This window comes from Balaenoptera acutorostrata, chromosome 12, assembly GCF_949987535.1.
Source record: "Balaenoptera acutorostrata chromosome 12, mBalAcu1.1, whole genome shotgun sequence".
Classification (NCBI taxonomy): domain Eukaryota; kingdom Metazoa; phylum Chordata; class Mammalia; order Artiodactyla; family Balaenopteridae; genus Balaenoptera; species Balaenoptera acutorostrata.
Window position 1 is genome coordinate 38,925,188 of NC_080075.1, and position 18,664 is coordinate 38,943,851.

Sequence of the window (18,664 nt, forward strand, 5' to 3'; positions counted from 1 at the left end):
GATAAATTGAAGAAACTGTTAAATTGCCCTTATGGGGTTATATTTTTGATCTCCTAGCCCAATTCCTTCATTTTATAGTTAAGGAAAAACACTAAAACAACTTTTCCTAAAAATAAGAAATATTACAGAAAAATCTAGATAGATTTATGCTTAAAAGTTGGCATATTCAAAAATACATGAACATGTTAAACCAACTAATATTTATTTTTCTGAGGAACTAGTTTCAACAGAAGTGTGACAGAATTTAAAAACATTTTTCATAGGCTGATTAAAGGATTTTCCAAGGTACTAATAAACTCACAATGTTTCGGGTGTCTATTCCCAAGGAGCACAAGAGCTTCTTGTTGCTATGGGAGCCGCCCCACTGATATCTCAAGCCATGTGCATCATGGATGTCCTGTAGCTCAGCCCACACATCCAGCAGTTCCCTGCAAAGGTCACGATGAAGCCACCAACAATGGGTTACTCAATAGCTTTCACCATGAATTCTACTTTTAATGTGACTGTGAAATATACATTTCAATTAATCTTGTGTCTAACATGAGTATATAAGTACTATCTGAATGAAATCAACAGCCAACACTTAGTCATTGGAAAAGTAACTAAGTTAAACTCATTTGAAACAATCAAGCAAAAATTGGGCTGGTATGTTATTCTTTTTAAATTGTAAGGCAAAAATATTTAAAAGGAGGAAAGATACCACCCAGCATCCCACCATCTTTCTGGAGCTATTTAATATGTTTTCTCCTTGAGTCTTGACCCACAAATACACAGTTGTAATTACAGCATATTTAAAATTCTGTATTCTATTTTCAGATTTTAAGCATTTCCTTATGTACATATGTATCTTTTTCAGTGGTTGTGTAATGTTCTATTAGACAGATGCATCATCATTTATTTAGCCACAATCCTACAGTTTTAATTAAGTTGTTCTTACTGTTTGGCTCCTATTGCTAGTAGTGCAAGAATATCTTCCTGTATTTTATGGTGTGTGTTATTGCAGAATTGTGTTATTTCCTTAGAATGAATCTCTTGGGTCTAAGAGTATGAACTATCTGCACAGCTAGCATATTTTTAAAAAATATCTACAGTTTAAAGATGGCAAAACATCAACCTTTTTGTCCCCTTCTGTTCTCAGAAATCACCCCAAAACAAAAGTCAAGAAGCAAAAATAATATTCATCTTCAATGAAATTAAGAAATACTGCCTCCAGAGGTGGGGAGTAATGAAATGTAACAGAAGTACCCAGGAATAAGAATAACTTAGAAATTAAAATTAGCAAGTCAATCTAGACCCTCTAACATCTAATAATTAATAGGAGTTCCAGAAAGAAAACGGAGGCAATGGAGGGAAGGTAATTGTCATTATAAGAGAATTGCTCAATACTGAAGAACAGAAGCTTCCAGATTGAAAGGTTCCTACCTAGTACTCAGTCCAATGAATGAAAAAAGATTCATATCAAGATACTTCATTGTGAAATTTCAGAACACCAGCAACAAAAGACCCTAAATTATAAATTTGATGTAGGGGTAGAATAAAGTAAAATTTTACCTCCTGTGTACCTTTTTCTCTCAGGAGGCTATTAGAGGATGTGCTCCACCAAAATGGGATTTAAGTGAAGGCAAGTCCCAAGACAACATGTGTTTAGGGGGCCTAGACTGATCCATTCCAGATTGGAAGGAATTGGAAGATGGAGGACTCCAGGTAAAAAATGGAATGGTCAGCTTGATAGGTTTTATCACAAGTAAAATTATATTAACAGGCTGTTGGAGGGTAGGGAAAGACTCAGTAAATGAAAAAGAGAGGCAATTATTAAATCCAGGAAAAAGGTATACTATAAAGAAAATAGTGGCTTAGCTGTGAACACTATATATATGATCATAATAATGAAAATACCAAATAACAATTTAACCAAAAACTATGATATAAGTATACTGGGAAGATGAAGAGAAGAGAATAGCAGATGTAAGATCTAAATTTTCATCTATCATACTAGGAAATCAAAAAATAATATATAAAATTGATTAGAATATCGATTTAGAATTTCTTTTTAAAAAGCTCAAAAATGGACAAGTAGAGAGTCTTTTAAATCATATCTTTTAGCACAATATAATTTTTTGAATTTAAACACAGTAATGTTTTAGAACCTTAATGGTTTAAGATAACCTTAGATAACCTTATAAATTAGAACACTTGATACTAACAAATATACATGCTATCTGAAAAGTGTCTACTACTTACCCACTTTCAGCTAAGGCCTCTCTTCTTTTTATTGGCAAGGTGCTTGTTTCCAGCAAGTGCTTCAGGGAAGTAACTTCTTCTTCAGTATCAGGGACAAATATGGAAGGAAAACATGCTTCGAAAATTCGCTCCAGGCGGTTTAGTAAAGCTGTCTGCATCAAAACACCCCCCAAAAGTTTATTTTCATTTTTGTAATTTTAATAATGTCATAGCTTTATCATTAATACACACACACACCCCCATACACCAATATCCTGTCCGCTACTAGGGGGTGGGGGAACTACCAGTCAGATACAGGAAACACTAAGTGAAAGAAGCATAACTACTCATAGAACAGCTTTAAATAATTGTGTAACGACAAATAAATGTTGTTACACACCAAGCATCATGCCTGGCACTTTACAAACATTATCTTACTTAATCTATTACAAAATTCTACAAAGAAGAAATTACTACCCCATTGTACAGTGAGAAAGCAATCTCAAAGTTTGAATAATCTGCAAGCAAAAACAAAACCAAAAAAACCAGACAGTATTCATAATCTTTCCATAACACTGGGGTGTTTCTTACTAGCACTCACATACTCTATAGAACAATAAGATTGGTGCTTGCAAAAAGTATTATCCTATTATAGTTGAACAGAACCTGGATATGAACACGTGAATTCTGAAAACCTTATTTACAATTTTTAAAAAATTTTACTGAAGTATAGTTGATTTACAATGTTTTGTTAATTTCTTCTGTACAGCAAAGTGACTCAGTTATACATACATATATATTCTTTTTCATATTCTTTTCCATTATGGTTTGTCACAGAATATTGAATATAGTTCCCTGTGATATACAGAATGACCTTGTTGTGAAAACCTTTTAGAAATATCTGCTAATAGAAGAAACCAAAGTAGGAAAGAATGTCTCAATTTTTACTAAGAAATTCAATGGCTCATTTATCATTTTGATGATCTGTGCTATCTTTTAGAAATTCCATTTCTCTACTCTTCTATGGTGTGCATATTTGTATTTCTGAATAGTACACTACCTTTCCTCCAAGCAAAGCCTGCATATTCCCTAGAGTATTTTCTCTGAGAACACTGGCATTTTTGCAGTATTTTTATTAATTAAAACTTGTTGGATTTAGATTAACTTAGATTTTGGGGGTACTAGTAGGTTTAGTCTACATGAGTAACCTACAATAACATTTATTCCCACTTTCCTAACTTTATTTCAGATACATGTAAAATATTTTCAACTCAGCTTACCTTACTACTTAAACATCAACTAGGAATACAAACTTTTAAGTCAAAACTTGTTGGAAGATTAAGTGTACTACTGAAATGACATCCTGTGTACAAGAAAATGCCACATCATGGTGGTACTTCCTGCCAAGTAACAAAACAAGTTAATGCTTGATTTCTGTTGTTTAGTATAGTCAGCAAACAGGAAAATTAAAAACAAAAGGAAAAATTTTCACATACATATTTTCCAAAACAAAATCTCTTTTGGAAGCAGTATCAGAGCAAAAAACTTAACGCTGCGTAATTGGTCTCAGGGTACACTTCTGCTATCTCTACAAAAGTTTAACACCTTCATTATATTCATGTATGTGATATGGGAAAAGGTTCTCAGTATCAATTATGAAACCTACAGTAAAGAGTAGACTCAAGATCCCAAGGCTTGTGAAACTTGAGTGCATCAAGGGGACCCATACTTAACTCACTTCAACAGAGGGAATGGACAGACATTACTTTTAAAGGGATCAGATAACCATCTAATTGGAAACATAATAAGCATTGGCTCCTCTTGGGCAAGGAGGGTAAGCAAAAACTCACATATGACCAAATTTTATTTCTCTGTAAAACAGAATCTTTCTTGTATCCTCTTTGTTATCCTTTTAATGGGATAGAAAAAACATTTATCTAAGGATGAAAGAAAGGACCTCAAAACATATTCAATGATTTGGATCAATCATTACACATAACTACCAGGTCTTAGTTATACCAGTGAGCAATTTCTCAAATTAGTGGAATGTACTTGAGGAAACAGAACATTATTTTAACCCAATCACGTTTAAACTTTCTTTTAAACATCTTCCCAACCTTTTCTCATAAAGAATAAAATTACATGGAAATTTTAAAAGAAAGTTCCATATGTCTTTAGGATTAGATATTAGACTCAATTGCTTCAAATCTTTTGTTGAATGAGGTAGAGCAGGAGTTGGCAGATTTTTCTCTATAGGGCTAGATAGTGAATATTTTTCGTGTTGCAGGCCATCCATAAACAAATAAGTGTGGGTGTGTTCCGATGAAACTTGATTTACTAAAACAGGCGGCAGGACAGATTTGTCTGCTAAGCCATAGTTTGCCAACCCTGGAGGTAGAGCCATAAATAAATTTTTTTAAATAAAGATTCAAACAACCAGAATCCACTAACTGACCAGCACCACTCACCACAAGGAGGAACTCCTCAACAATTCAACAAGAAAGCAGCTAATAGAATTAACAAAGATTTTGATTAAAATTAAATTTCCTAACATTTTACTTTTTAAAGTATATTAATTTCCAACTATCTACAAGACCAGTTTGATGCTAAAAGGGCTACTATCTTGTTCATGGTAATAAATAATGCCAAATTTCATTTACTACTAGTTAATTCCAGTAAGTAAATAGCTGATGTAATTATAACACTTCAATAGAGGACTGTGGACCCAAGGGGCTGAGACTCAGTTTCAGGATTTATAAACTGGAGCTCTCAGGGCCTACCTTACAAGGTGAAGAGTAAATGCTTGACACCCAGTGTGTGCTCAAGAAGTGGTAGCTTTTATCACTACTCTTGTTATTATATAGATGATACATACAGACACAGTGGCCTGCCAAGGAATAAATGTCAAAACCAGGTTCAAATCTCACTAAGGCTATTTCTCCACCACTATTTAGCATTCTAAATCATTATGAAAATACCTGTCTCAATTTATATCAATTTCTACTATATTATATCAAGAAATTAAATAATCCCAATATTTTGCATCCTCCCCAAGATCCTCCTATCAAGTTGGGAAAAAGGTACCTAATTAAAAAATATCTGTTGTTAAGAGCTGCTTATATAATGAGAACCTGTTACTGCTACTCCTTGGGGATTTTAAATTTTGAAAATTCGTGAACATTTTGGTTGATTGTTGGCATTTGTAACTTAAATCTTGATCACATTCTGAAAATCAAAGAGTGTAAACCACACATGAGATGTGTTAAGATGCTTTACTTCCCAAGAAGCACAATAAAGTTCAAAGATATGATGGAACATAGCCCAAGTAACATGGTAAGTAGAAGAGGTACAAGAATATAACTAACATTAACACTCAGAAGAAGAGAAACTAACTTACCACAAGAATAGTTTCTCTTATGACCAAGCAGATAAATTTCTTTCAAAAAAACAGATTTCCCAAAACACTGTAATCAGACACTCAATTTTAAAAAACTCATAAAATTTGAGCATGAGATAAAAGGTAAAGGTTGGGACTTCCCTGGTGGCGCAGTGGTTAAGAATCCGCCTGCCAACGCAGGAGACACAAGTTCAATCCCTGGTCCGGGAAGATCCCACATGCCACAAAGCAACTAAGCCCGTGTGCCACAACTACTGAGCTGGCACGCCACAACTACTGAAGCCTGTGCGTCCTAGAGCCTGCGTGCTGCAACTACTGAAGCCCACGCGCCTAGAGCCTGTGCTCTGCAACGAGAAGCCACCACAATGAGAAGCCCACGCTCACCGCAACTAGAGAAAGCCCGCGAGCAGCAATGAAGACCCAATGCAGCCAAAAAAAAAGCTAAAGGTTGATACTGGTAAAGGTTTTGGGTTTTTTTGTGTCTTGAAGATTATTAAATAATTTTAGTTGTTTTAAAATATATTCAATTTTTTCCTCAACATTGTCAGCCAAGGTAGTTTAACACATGCAACAGCCTTAAAGTCAGTAAAGTGAAATATTATTTAAACTTCGATTTATTCTACTGTGCATAAGCAAATTATTCATCTAACACTACTATTCATAGTTTCCAACAAAGCAAATAGTAAATTTTTACTGAAGAGCCAGTGCTGCACTCTAAATTAATGTGAGGGTAACAAAATAAGTACACACCCACTTAGCATATTAAATATTTAGCTGAGGTTACAACAGTAACTAAATAGCAAACTAAATAAGTTAATATTCACTCCAGTTACTTGAATTTCAAATGCCTTCAACTTCAAAGTCAAAGAGGAAAAAGAGTCATCAGTTCTCCCTTCAATTTGGAATTAGGAAACTGGTGATTGAGCCATGTCTGTCAATTCAAACACATATCAAATTCTAAACCCGCAAACAGCAGCACATCTGGCCATTAAACATTTTAAGAACAGGGGGCTCTGATAAATGCAGGGTTGAAAGGCAAATGCTTTTCTAGACAGGTACCAGACTCCCTTTTTATTTTCTCTATCGTTTCCAGCGCTAGGAAGCCAAAGGAGAAGGTCTGCTACTTGCAGACAAGCACACTTGTGCTCAGAAGAGTTCCTACCTGTCAAAACTATCCTGAGAAGGGAAACTAGCCAGAAGCAGCACTATTGCTCTCAAACTAGTCTGACAGGTGAGTATATAGCTGAACTAGAGGTACTCCCACACAAATTCTCATTTATCTCCCTATTACTTTTTGCTATTCACCAAAAAATCCAGTTGGCAACACTATTTGTTGTACCTTTGAAGATCATTTTCTAAGAAGTGCATTTCTGAGATTATTCAGTAACAGCTAACATTTATTGAGCACTAATTATGTGCAAGACACTGCGCTAAGCACCTTTAATATGCACAATTTCATTTTATCTTCATAATGAGAGTTTTGAAGTAAGTACTATTATTATTCTCTAAATCTCAGGTTCAGAGAAGTGGCTAATGCAAGTCAGTGCTGAAAGCTGGATCTGAATCTAGCAGTGTGACTCCAAAGCCTTGATTTTTAGGTACTATACTATAACCAGGGCCAACTTATGCAGTAGGCACAGGGCCTAGGGTCCACAATAATTTTAGGGGTTCATGAAAACGTTTTAATAGTTAATATTAACATACTCAACCTTATACCAAGTTATAAAATAGAATTTTAAATATCTTTTATGGGGAAGGGGCTCACAAAAGTCATATGTGGTCTTAGCTATACTACTCTCCAAAGGTGCACTGGCTTTTATAGGATTTCTCTCTTTCCCAATTTTCTCATTTCTCATATATTTGTTTTCCTATCAGGGTCCTTTATTACCTTGAATCCCTCTATATTTTATTTTTTTCAACCCATACAGTGTTTCTGGAAAAGCAAAAACGATTACCCAATGTTTTAATTCATCAGTGAGGGCAAAGCACTATGCATGAATTCACTTATACTCATTCCCAGTTCTGTCCTGTCTCCATGTCTGGGTTTGGAGGAAGAAAACCCTTTCATTTTATACACTGGTGTAAATAAGTCATATTATCTAATGCAGAGCTTCTCAACTGACGTGGCTCAGTTACAAACAGGTTACAGGTCTTCCAAAAATCCTGAAAGCTATATATGGATATTTGGTGTTCCCTCTTGTGACAGTTAATTTTATGCATCAACTTGACAGGGCCAAGGGGTGCCCAGACATTTGGTCAAACATTATTTTAGATATGTCTGTGAGGTTGTTGCTGGATGAGATTAATATTTGAATTAGTAGACTAAGTAAAGCAGATTGTCTTCCTTAGTATGAATGGGCCTCATTCAATCAATTGAAGACAGTTTGTGGACTACAGATCTTAGGACTTCATGATCATCTCCATAACTGCACGAGCCAATTCCTTATAATACATCAGTCTGTCTGTCTGTCTCTCCATGCATGCATGCATGCATGGTTCTACTTCTCTGGAGAACCATGATTAATACAACTCTATTTTGTAAATGACTACAGTGGAGTATAAAAAGATTGTGTATTGAAATTCTCATTCAGTTTTCCAAAGGAGTGTATAAGACAGCACCGAGGATCCTAGACTACGGTTCTGAGGCCACTCAAATGCATATCCCCTTTAAAGTATCTTGATTTTAAGGTAATTTCTAAAATTCCTTCAACATATTTCTAGTTAGTTTTCCTTTCTTCCTTACAAACAGTAGTTGATTAATGTCAATAGTTTTAATATTGATAGCATTAGGTCTTGTTCTTAAGTGGAAGTTTAGAAGAAACATAAAATCCACTGGGCAATTTAATCTTCCATTTAAGAGGATACCTTATGCCTTACCACCATTAAATATTAAGTAAGATATCAAGTACAATCTACAACTGTATACTTATCAATCCCCAGTTTCAAGCTACGTAGGAAGAGTAACCAATTGTAGCACTCACTACGCTCTAAAAAGATGGTTTGCCCCTTCTGCACAGTTTCTGGATAAATCGAATTAAAGTATTTCTATCTATTTTGGAATTAAAGACAGAATTTCAAATTTTCTGAGGGAAAATTAACAAAAGGAATTGCTGTCCAAATACTTCAAGCAAGCAAAGAGCTATACGGCCAAAATCTCAATTTCTTTCTTTCTTTTTTTTTTTAAATTGAGATATAATTGACATACTATATTAGTTTCATACGTACAACATAAGGGTTCAATATATATATATATTGCAAAATGGTCACCATAGTTACAAATTTTTCTTTTCTCGTATGAGAACTTTCAACAACTACTCTCTTAGCAACTTTCAAATATACAATGCAGTATTATTAACAATAGTCACCATGCTGTACATTGTACCTCCAGGACTTATTTATTTTATGACTGGAAGGCTGTACCTTTTGACCACTTAATTTCTTTATTTTGTTGCTTACTTATGTTTTCAGTCATAAGTTCAAGTGTTCACCCACATTAAGGAAAACCTGCACAAATCTTAGGCAGGTGATTAAATAAATGAAGATGAAAATGTAGTTACACTCAGTTTGAGAATGCTAACTTTCTGGTGAGCAAACTAATAACTTAATCTCAAAATAACATAAGCCAAAGTATTAGTGATTCTCTTCTTTTTCCTTTTTGTGATACTCAATTTTTAAAGCTCTCAAGATAAATCTTCTAATAACATTTTCCCAGTAGCATTATCAATTAGATGGCTAATAAAAGAAAATGACTCATAGCTTCCTTTTCTATAGCCAGTTAGTATAAAGAGATTACTTACCAATTACCTAAATTCTCAAATAACACCCAGAGCAATATTTTGAAAATTTTACAAAAGCTCAGAGTTTAATGCAGTGCTCATGACATTATCTCCTTTACCTTATACCTAAGAAAAGGCATCTTGGCTATTTCAATCAAGGCTCCTTTCTGGAACATTAACAGGTTAAAAAAACCCAAAAAACAAAAAACTGTTAAAACAATACATATAATGGTCTTTTGGAAAAAGAACTGCTTTCAAAGTAAGGAGATTTTTGTTTTTTGTTACTGTCATTTTATTTTGTTTTAAATCTTAGCCCCAAAAGTGAAGAATAATTTTGACCTTTTTCCAATTTCTACAATAGAGATACCACTAACTTGCTTTTCTCTACAATTTATAAGAATGTTAACAGGAGAATGAAATAAACTGAACTCTGCGTTCTCAGAAAAAAGTATTCACTGAAGGGGAAGAATATTTCTCAATAAATGGTCATTATGGCTTTTACATCAAGGCCTGAACCCTCTGAGGCTTGCTGGACTCACCATCTGAGAATTGGCTTGACTGAAAACATTTTATAAGTTTCAAAGATTTCTATTTGGTTGACTTTTCCCTAAGTAACAAATTATTGCAATAAAGTTGCAATAATTGATTGTCTCTTGACCCACGGAAGATATATTTTATTAAAATGTTAAGATATCCTTTTGGTAGGCTGAAAAAAGGAAAGTACTAAAAAAACAGGGACCTGGACAATGCCACATACATAGCAAAAAAGTCAAAGAAATTTGAAATGACAACTATACCATTTGTCTGACTTCACAAAGAACTGTTCCCCATGTTTGCTTAATTGAATTAACTGAGCTCTGAATTCTAAAAGACTCTCACAACATTCTGTCAAAACACAATTTGAGGGCACTCTGTTCAAGACAGAATTGTTGTATCCAGGTAAGATTCAACAGGGATAAATCATTTTATGATTAAAAAATCTAACTTTTAGTGTCATTAATATGTGAGGATTTCTGTGCTGTCCCCAAAATGGTGGCAACTAGAAGAAACATTTTAAGAAAAATATTAATAAATCTAATCCTCTCCTAGAGAACTAGATTAATGTGCATTTCCAGCAGATTCTGGAAAAGGAAGAAACTACAGGTCACAACCCTCCTTTACAACAGAAGGATAAGAATGGAAGTCACTTTCCAACTCAGTCACTTTCCATTTCCCCACCTCAATTTCCTTCCAAACTTCTCTTCTAGCACCCCTTCCAGCAGTTTCTCCTTTCCAACATGCATCTCCAAGTTCTGCTCATTTTGCATAGCCATTCAGCGAAAAGAAAAGCCTGAGGTCTGAACCACACAAATCTCAGGAAGTCAATGCATCTTGACACATCCATATAGTTTTTGTTTTATTTTTACAAAATAGAATCATACTACAAGATTCTTATTTTTCAATAGATTTTTTTCACTCGTTTTAACATTTACTGTCATTTTATCTTCACAAAAGTCCTTTGCAACAGATATTACCTCCTTTTTTACAGACAACTGAGTTCAGAAGTAACTTGTCCAAAATCATAACGCTCATATGACTGAGTCAAGATTCAAACTCAGATCTGTAAGATTCCATAAAGCCCTTGTACTTTATTTCCTCCTATATCCAGTTATCAGATTACACATAAATAACTTCAATCAACTTATATGATGCAAAAAATTCCTTTTTGAAGTGGTCATACTTTAAAAAATACATTATATGATGATGTTAAAAGTTCTAAGGCTATAAATTAAAGATTATCCAATACTAGTGTCACCCTATACTCTAATAAGATGAAACTAAACAGGGAAAGGATTAGGTCAAAAACCAAGAGTCTTCACTTTGCATTATATAATTAATTCATTCCTTGTTTAAAATTGTAAGCTTCTGCCTCAATAATGAATTACTCAACAGGAATAATACACATTAGCCAAACCATGTAATAACTGAATTAGCAAATTAAGCTATTCAGACACCCAATGTCAAATGAAAAGTGATTAGCTGTGCACTCCAACTGGTGGTACCACAATTTCTACAATATCTTAATGTATCAGCGATATCAAAGCAATGATGTATAACCATTTTAATTAACAGACTCTGGAAATATTTCCAATTGAAAATGGTTTGCTTAGCAAAAGATAATTGGAGAAGCAAAGTTTATAGATTCTGATTTTATTCTCAGTATTTTTAAAATAGGCCTGTGGACCAAGTGTTACATATATCAATAAAAAGCAGTGATATTCAAGGGAGTGCTCTCTTCCATACCCCTGGTTAAATTTAGCACAGGGTACAACTCAGGACTGGGGAACAATCTGGATATCAAACTGCACCTCCAGGGGCTACTTTAGGTCAAAATAAATCTTAATGAATCTTCTCTGAAAGAATCTGGACCAGAAAAGGATAAAGTACAGGGGCTAAGGGGTAAAAATATTCCTAACAATCCTACTTCCTAAGAGTAAACATAAATATACATTTGCAAGAAATTATAAGCAAATAAATAGTCACAGTACGGCTAAGTCAACTACGGCTGTTGCATGTTCTAGCTCTAACCCTTAATCCATCTGACATCCTCACCTCAGGCCTTTTATTAGCTGTTAAATTATGAGGCCCATATCTGCTTTTTTCAAATTCTTTTTCTATCCTTCAAGTCCCTATAGCCTTCAGCACAGATTGAGGTTTCAAACTCTGCTTGCTCTTTTTTGTAATCCAAACTAGGTCTTTGATAGACAAAATTAAGAGACATTATTTTCTGAAGCTTAAAAAAATCTTCTAAATCTCAGTTTAACCTTCTTTTAAAATCACTATAAAGGTAAAAACTGAAGGATTTGCTGGAATAGTTCACTAACTAATGAATTTTTACATAAGCGGTATTTATATTTATCAAAAAACCAAGTTGATGATTATTATGATTATTTAATATTTCTGTAAATATTAAAGAAACCCACTGAGATAAAGAAAAATCTTACCAGGCATTATTATAAGAATGTCTCTTTAACATTAACCAAATGATTGTGAAACATGTAACTAATCTACAAATCTGGCAAGCATTGTGTATCATAAAGAGATGCCTTAAACAGGTACCCAATTAAAAAATACTTCTTGAAAAGCTGAATTAGAAACCTCCACAGCAATTAATGTCATACAAAATAGAGAAAATGAGTAAATACCTGAGCTGAAGTGGCTGTTTCCTGTAAATGACCACCAGTAACTGCTCCTCTGGAAGCTGCTAAAGGGACACTGTGCGTTTTGGGGGTTCCTGGAGTATCAATCTTCTCATCTGTCCTATGTGACTGCCAGGCTTCCTTTCGATGATGAGATTCAGTAGCTTGCTGGTCTCCAAAAGCAGCCCAAGAGCAGCTATCTTTCTGTCCATCCTCAAAAGCATTCCAGTCTACAACCTGGCTAGGACCAGCTGAACTGAAGTCCGCAAAATCATCAGAGTCCTGAAAATCACTGCAGTCATCTTGAATGTTTGGCACAGAATCAAAATCTCCAAACTCACCTTCTTGCTCAATTTTCAGTTCTGAAACAGGTTCAGTGCCTGTCCCAGTAGATTTTCTTGCCAAATTGCATCCCTCTGATAAACTATCAGAAGTCTGTTTTAGAACTGACTCAGTAAATATAATTTCCTCTGGGCAAGAGAGAGCATTTGATTCCCCAAATTCTCCAAAGTCATCACCTGGTTCACTAAAATGTGGAAAGTGCTCTGAAGACTCTTCAAAAGTGACATCACTCATTGAATCCTGTGTACCAGTAACAAAAGGTGGAGTCGTGCCACTGGCTGTGCCAAAGTCACCAAAATCATCCTCATTGGTATCGTTGCAAGTCACAAAGTCATTACTACTATCACCATTTTTTACACTTATAGAATCATCCAAAACATTTTCTTCTGTAGGATCAATGCTGAGGCTTCGGGAATCAGTAAACTTTCTACTTTCTTCTTTGGAAGAACCAACTTCATCATCAGCATCATAAGTTTTAACAGAATCCATGCATAGGTCAGCACATTTAGAAGTAAATAAATCAAGTTTTTCCTCAGTTTTACATTGTTCTCTCCTACTGGCTTCTGAATTTTCAGCTGAGTCTACCAAACTCCAAGCCTTTGATTGAACACTTGAATTTAAAAATTCATCCTGTTGCAATGTTGGAAGGCTTTGTTTTTCACTGGTGAAAGCTCCATTACTCACCATGCTTATTTCTGAAACACAAACCTGATCCTCTCCAGCAGTGTCTTCTTTATCGTCAATGCTTCTATCCAAGGACACTTCTTTTACAGAATTCAGTTCATTGACTCTATTAATTTTATTGTTTTCCTGAATGGTAACTGCTTCCCTATCATTTAAAACTGCACATCCTATTTCTTCTAGTTGTATCCTTTCTTTTTTGGAAAATGTGGCAAAATCTGCAAATTCCTCCGCAGGACTAGGTGCAGAGTCTAAATTATACTCAGTACTGTGAGTGCTAAGAGGCTTTCGTCCTTTTGAATCAGCTACAGTGTCCAGATCATCTGTTCCCTGAGGATTTACAGTTTCCAATACTGCAAACCCATTTGTTAGAATCTCCAGACAAGGAGGCTTTTCACCATTGCAGCTCTCTAACTGCTTGTTTTGATGAACAACATTCATATCAGTTCTAAAATCTCCTGGAGAGAAACTTTCAGGTGTTCCAACATTCTGTCTCTGTTCCACTATTTCATTTAAATCTCTTGGACTTTCTATGCCATCAATGGAAGTATCTAAAGTTTTAGATGAAATTATTTCTTTGCTGGTGGTAGAAAGTAAAATATCAGACTGTCCTTTCACAGAAGAAGAAAGTTCAGCAGTGATGTCCTTATCATTATTACCATTTTTAATGGACTTAAAGCTTGTAAGGCTATCTACATTTTCTGAGAAATCATGAATTGGCATAAAATGGTTTGAAGGTACAAACTCTTCCTTGGGATGAGTATAATCTGGTGTATCAAAATCAACAAACCCTACACCAGAAGGGCTAACTTCGGAAAACCCACCAAATTCCCCAAATTCATCATCATCATCATCCTCAGCTCCATTGTCTAGTGGTGGTGGGGATGAAGAGTACATTCGAATGATGTCTGGCTCCATTGTTCAATTGCTTTCAAATAATTAATTTACACCTGAAAAAAAAAGATTTTTTTTAGGGAACTGATTACATAGAACAAAGTCTTTCAAAATTCTCTCAAAGAAACTTCAAAACTATGCAAATTTACAGTGCTCTGTTTTTTATCTTTTAAACTATTTTTATCTTAGGTGAGATTACACAGCTATAATATAATGGCAAAAAAAAAAACAAAAAAGAAAAAAAACACTCTCTTCTAGTGTATGTTTCCACGGGCATTGGTAGTACATTACTGAATCTGGGGATTCCAGAAAATTTCAAATAAACACAAAAGTATATCTACAAAAGTCTCTCTTGGGGCACTTGCTTGTTCTCTTAAGCTCTCTTTCTAGTTCATTGGGGACTCAGGGCTTGCCTTATGGATTTGTATGAGTTCTTTATAAATAAAAGACATGAAAATTTTATCTCTAAAAATGGCTATGAATATTGATATTTCCCTCACTTTACTTTTCAGTGTTTATTTCTGACCCAAGTTAATTTTTTTTTGTTTTAATAGACTTTATTATTTATTTATTTATTTATTTATTTATTTATTTATTTATTTGGCTGTGTTGGGTCTTCGTTTCTGTGCGAGGGCTTTCTCTAGTTGCGGCAAGCGGGGACCACTCTTCATCGCGGTGCGCGGGCCTCTCACTATTGCGGCCTCTCTTGTTGCGGAGCACAGGCTCCAGACGCGCAGGCTCAGTAATTGTGGCTCACGGGCCCAGTTGCTCCGCGGCATGTGGGATCTTCCCAGACCAGGGCTCGAACCCGTGTCCCCTGCATTGGCAGGCAGATTCTCAACCACTGCGCCACCAGGGAAGCCCGACTTTATTTATTTAGATGAGTTTTAGGTTCACAGCAAAATTGAGCAGAAGGTACAGTGATTTCTCATATATCTCCTACCCCCATTCATGCATAGCCTCCTCTATTATGAACATCTTCCACCAGAGTGGTATATTTGTTACAACTGATGAACCTACACTGACACATCATTATTACCCAAAGTCCATAGTTCATAATAGGGTTCACTGTTGGTGCTGTACATTCTATGAGTTTGGAAAAATGCATAAAGACGTGTCTACCATTACAGTATCACACAAAATAATTTTACTGCCCTAAAAATCCTCTGTTCCACCTATTCTATTCATCCCTCCCACTCCCCTGCCCTGGCAACCACTGGTCTTCTTACTGTCTCCATAGTTTTGCTTTTTCCAGAATGTCGTATAATTGGAATCACAGAGTATGTGGCCTGTACACACTGTATGATTGGCTTCTTTCACTGAGTACTATGTATTTAAGGTTCTTCCTCCATGTCTCATGGCTCGATAGCTCTTTTTTCTTTTTTCTTTTTAGGTACTGAATAATGTTCCATTGTCTGGATGTACCATAGTTTACTTAATTTTTTATAACTTTCAATTTTGAAATTGCTTAGGACTCACAAGAAGTTGAAAAAATAGTACAGAGAGTTCTCATGTATACTCCCACCCAGTTTCCCTCAATAAGAATATGGTAAACAACAATAGTACATGATCAAACCCTGAAACTGACATCAGTACAACCTATTAACTCAGCCACAGACCTTGTTTAGATTTCACTTTTTTTCTTTGTGTGTCTGTATAGCTTTACGAAATTGATCATATGTGCAGATTAGATTTAAGTAACTGTCACTATAATTGAGGATTAGAACTGTTGCAAAAATAGTTCAATAATACTCATCAATATAAAGAAAGTCCCTTGTGTTATCCCTTAACAGTCATGCCCTTCCCTAAACCCTAACTGCTGGCAACCACTGATCTATTCTCCATCATTATAATTATGCTATGTCAAGAGTGTTATCTGAATGGAATCATACAATATGTAACCCTTTGAAGTTGGCTTTTTCACTCAGCTTAATGCCCTCAAGATCCATCCATGTTGTTGCATGTGTCCACAGTTCATTCCTTTTTATTGCTAAGTACTGTTCCATTATATAGATGTTACCACAGTTTGTTTCTCCACTTACTCCATTCAAGTCATTTGGGTTATTTTCTGTATTTTACAATTACAAACAAAGCTGCTATGTACATTTGTGTACAGATTATCATGTGAACATGAGTTCCTATTTCTTTAAGATGAATACCCAGGAGTGCAAATGCTGGGTCTCATGGTAAGTGTGTGGTTAACTTTATAAGCCAAACTGTTTTCCCAAGTTAATTTTTAAGGGATCAAATTAATTAATTTTCCATTAGTAATTTTCTTCATTATTTTGCTATCATATAAGCTTAAAATTGAATACATTTTTATTTTCTTCTACTTAGAGGTTTTTTTTTACATTTAATTTTTAATACATCTACAATTTATTTGGCATATGGTCTAAAGCAAGGGTCTAAGTGAATTTTTTTTCTGACTAGCAATTATCATAATCCCATTTATTGAATAATCCTTCCCATGCCCACCTGTTTATGATACCTTCTTTTTCTATACATTTAATTCTTAAATGAAATCTATGTCTGGGTTATTTTGGTCCTCTGTATTAAACAGTCAAAAGTGTCACAAGACAAACTTAACATTAAAAGCAAAGGGAAGATTAACATCAAAGTCCTAGAACAAAAACAGCCCATAGATAATGAATTGATACTGACTGCAATTCACAGTTGTCCTTAGACACATAAGGAAAACGTTTACTACAAAATTCAACCAGTTTTGCAAGCTAACAACAACAACAAAAAAACTTTCTTCCAACTATCAGGATAAAATTTCATAAGATCTTCCAGTTTTACAGAGAAGGTACCTTAGAAACCACATAATTTAATTCAGAGATGAGGAAAATGAGGCCTACTGGTGAGCAACTTTACCAACAGTCATACAGCTGGTTAGTAGAGAACGGCTTCAGAATTTCGCAAAGATCTTTAGGTCAATGACTGGTCAGCTGCTGAGAGAAATAAGCGAGTCATGAGAAAAAAGATTCCATTGTAACATATCTACTTTTAATTGTTTACCTATGAAATCAGCATTATAAAGAAGGAAATAACTGCTTTAGTGCTAAGATACCTTCTTTTCTGCTGATTTAAAGAGAAAAAAAAAAAAACAGTAAAAGATACACATAAACCCTATTTTCTTCCCTTGTCTAGCATCCCCAATACCCCTTCTAATGCTGGGTGTACAGGGTCATTTGACCTCTGACCGTTTCCCTTTAATGATGAAGTTCCTAGTATTTAAAAATACTCTCCGGGCTTCCCTGGTGGCGCAGTGGTTGAGAGTCTGTCTGCCAATGCAGGGGACACGGGTTCGAGCCCTGGTCTGGGAGGATCCCACATGCCACGGAGCAACTAGGCCCGTGAGCCACAATTACTGAGCCTGCGCGTCTGGAGCCTGTGCTCCGCAACAAAAGAGGCCGCGATAGTGAGAGGCCCGCGCACCGCGATGAAGAGTGGCCCCCGCTTGCCGCAACTGGAGAAAGCCCTCGCACAGAAACGAAGACCCAACACAACCATAAATAAATAAATAAATAAATAAATAAATGAAATTAAAAAAAAAAAAAAAAAAGAATGTGCCCTGGACTATTAAAAAAATAAAAAAAATAAAAAAAAAATACTCTCCAATTGTTAATGAAAGTGTGGAGAAAGGGACACTTGTACACACATACTACTGGTGGGTGCATACATTGTTACAAGGCTTCCAGAAGGCAATCTGGCTATACTAAAAAAAAAAAAAAAAAAAAAAAGTTTTTAAAGTAAAACAAAATGCTCCAAAGGGATTACTTAAGCAAATTATGCTACACAGGATACTATGTACTCATTAATATCATAATTCCTTTTTTTTTAAATTTAAAAGCATTCATAATGATGGGAACATGTCAAAAGGACACAAAAACCAGCTTGAAGGGGTTACTGCTGTTAAAATCAGGGACAAATTGAGCATCAAAATAAAGATGATGATGGATTATAATTCACTGAATAAAATAATAAACTATCAGTCCTCATGGATATAAACATATAAGTGAATAAACTGAAAGTTAGATGAGGAACAAGGTACTGCGTAGTTTCAAAATATCCCTACAACATACTTAATTACAAAGGGAACAAGTGTAACTTTACCGTGGTGAAGCCTGACACTTAAGTGATCAAAGTGAACATCACTAGTAATGGGAATATCG

At 35.0% G+C, this 18,664-nt stretch overlaps 1 protein-coding gene across 5 annotated transcripts in view; it reads right to left on the bottom strand.

The window, feature by feature from the left end:
• The window catches only part of AFTPH (aftiphilin), a 64,701-nt gene that overhangs the window by 22,816 nt on the left and 23,221 nt on the right, over positions 1-18,664 (bottom strand). For 4 of the 5 annotated variants that reach the window (XR_009009927.1, XM_057558282.1, XM_007189737.3 and 1 more), the window contains exons 2-4: positions 12,579-14,545; positions 2,242-2,393; positions 302-428 (exon numbers count right to left, since the gene is read on the bottom strand). Coding sequence is in view for 4 of the 5 variants with exons in the window: in XM_057558282.1 (XP_057414265.1) it covers positions 302-428; positions 2,242-2,393; positions 12,579-14,513 (2,214 nt within the window). In the remaining variant the exon portion in view is untranslated. Of the gene's footprint in view, positions 1-301; positions 429-2,241; positions 2,394-12,578; positions 14,546-17,347; positions 17,438-18,664 lie in introns of all 5 variants that reach the window. The other variant, XM_007189738.3, reaches the window with a different exon arrangement.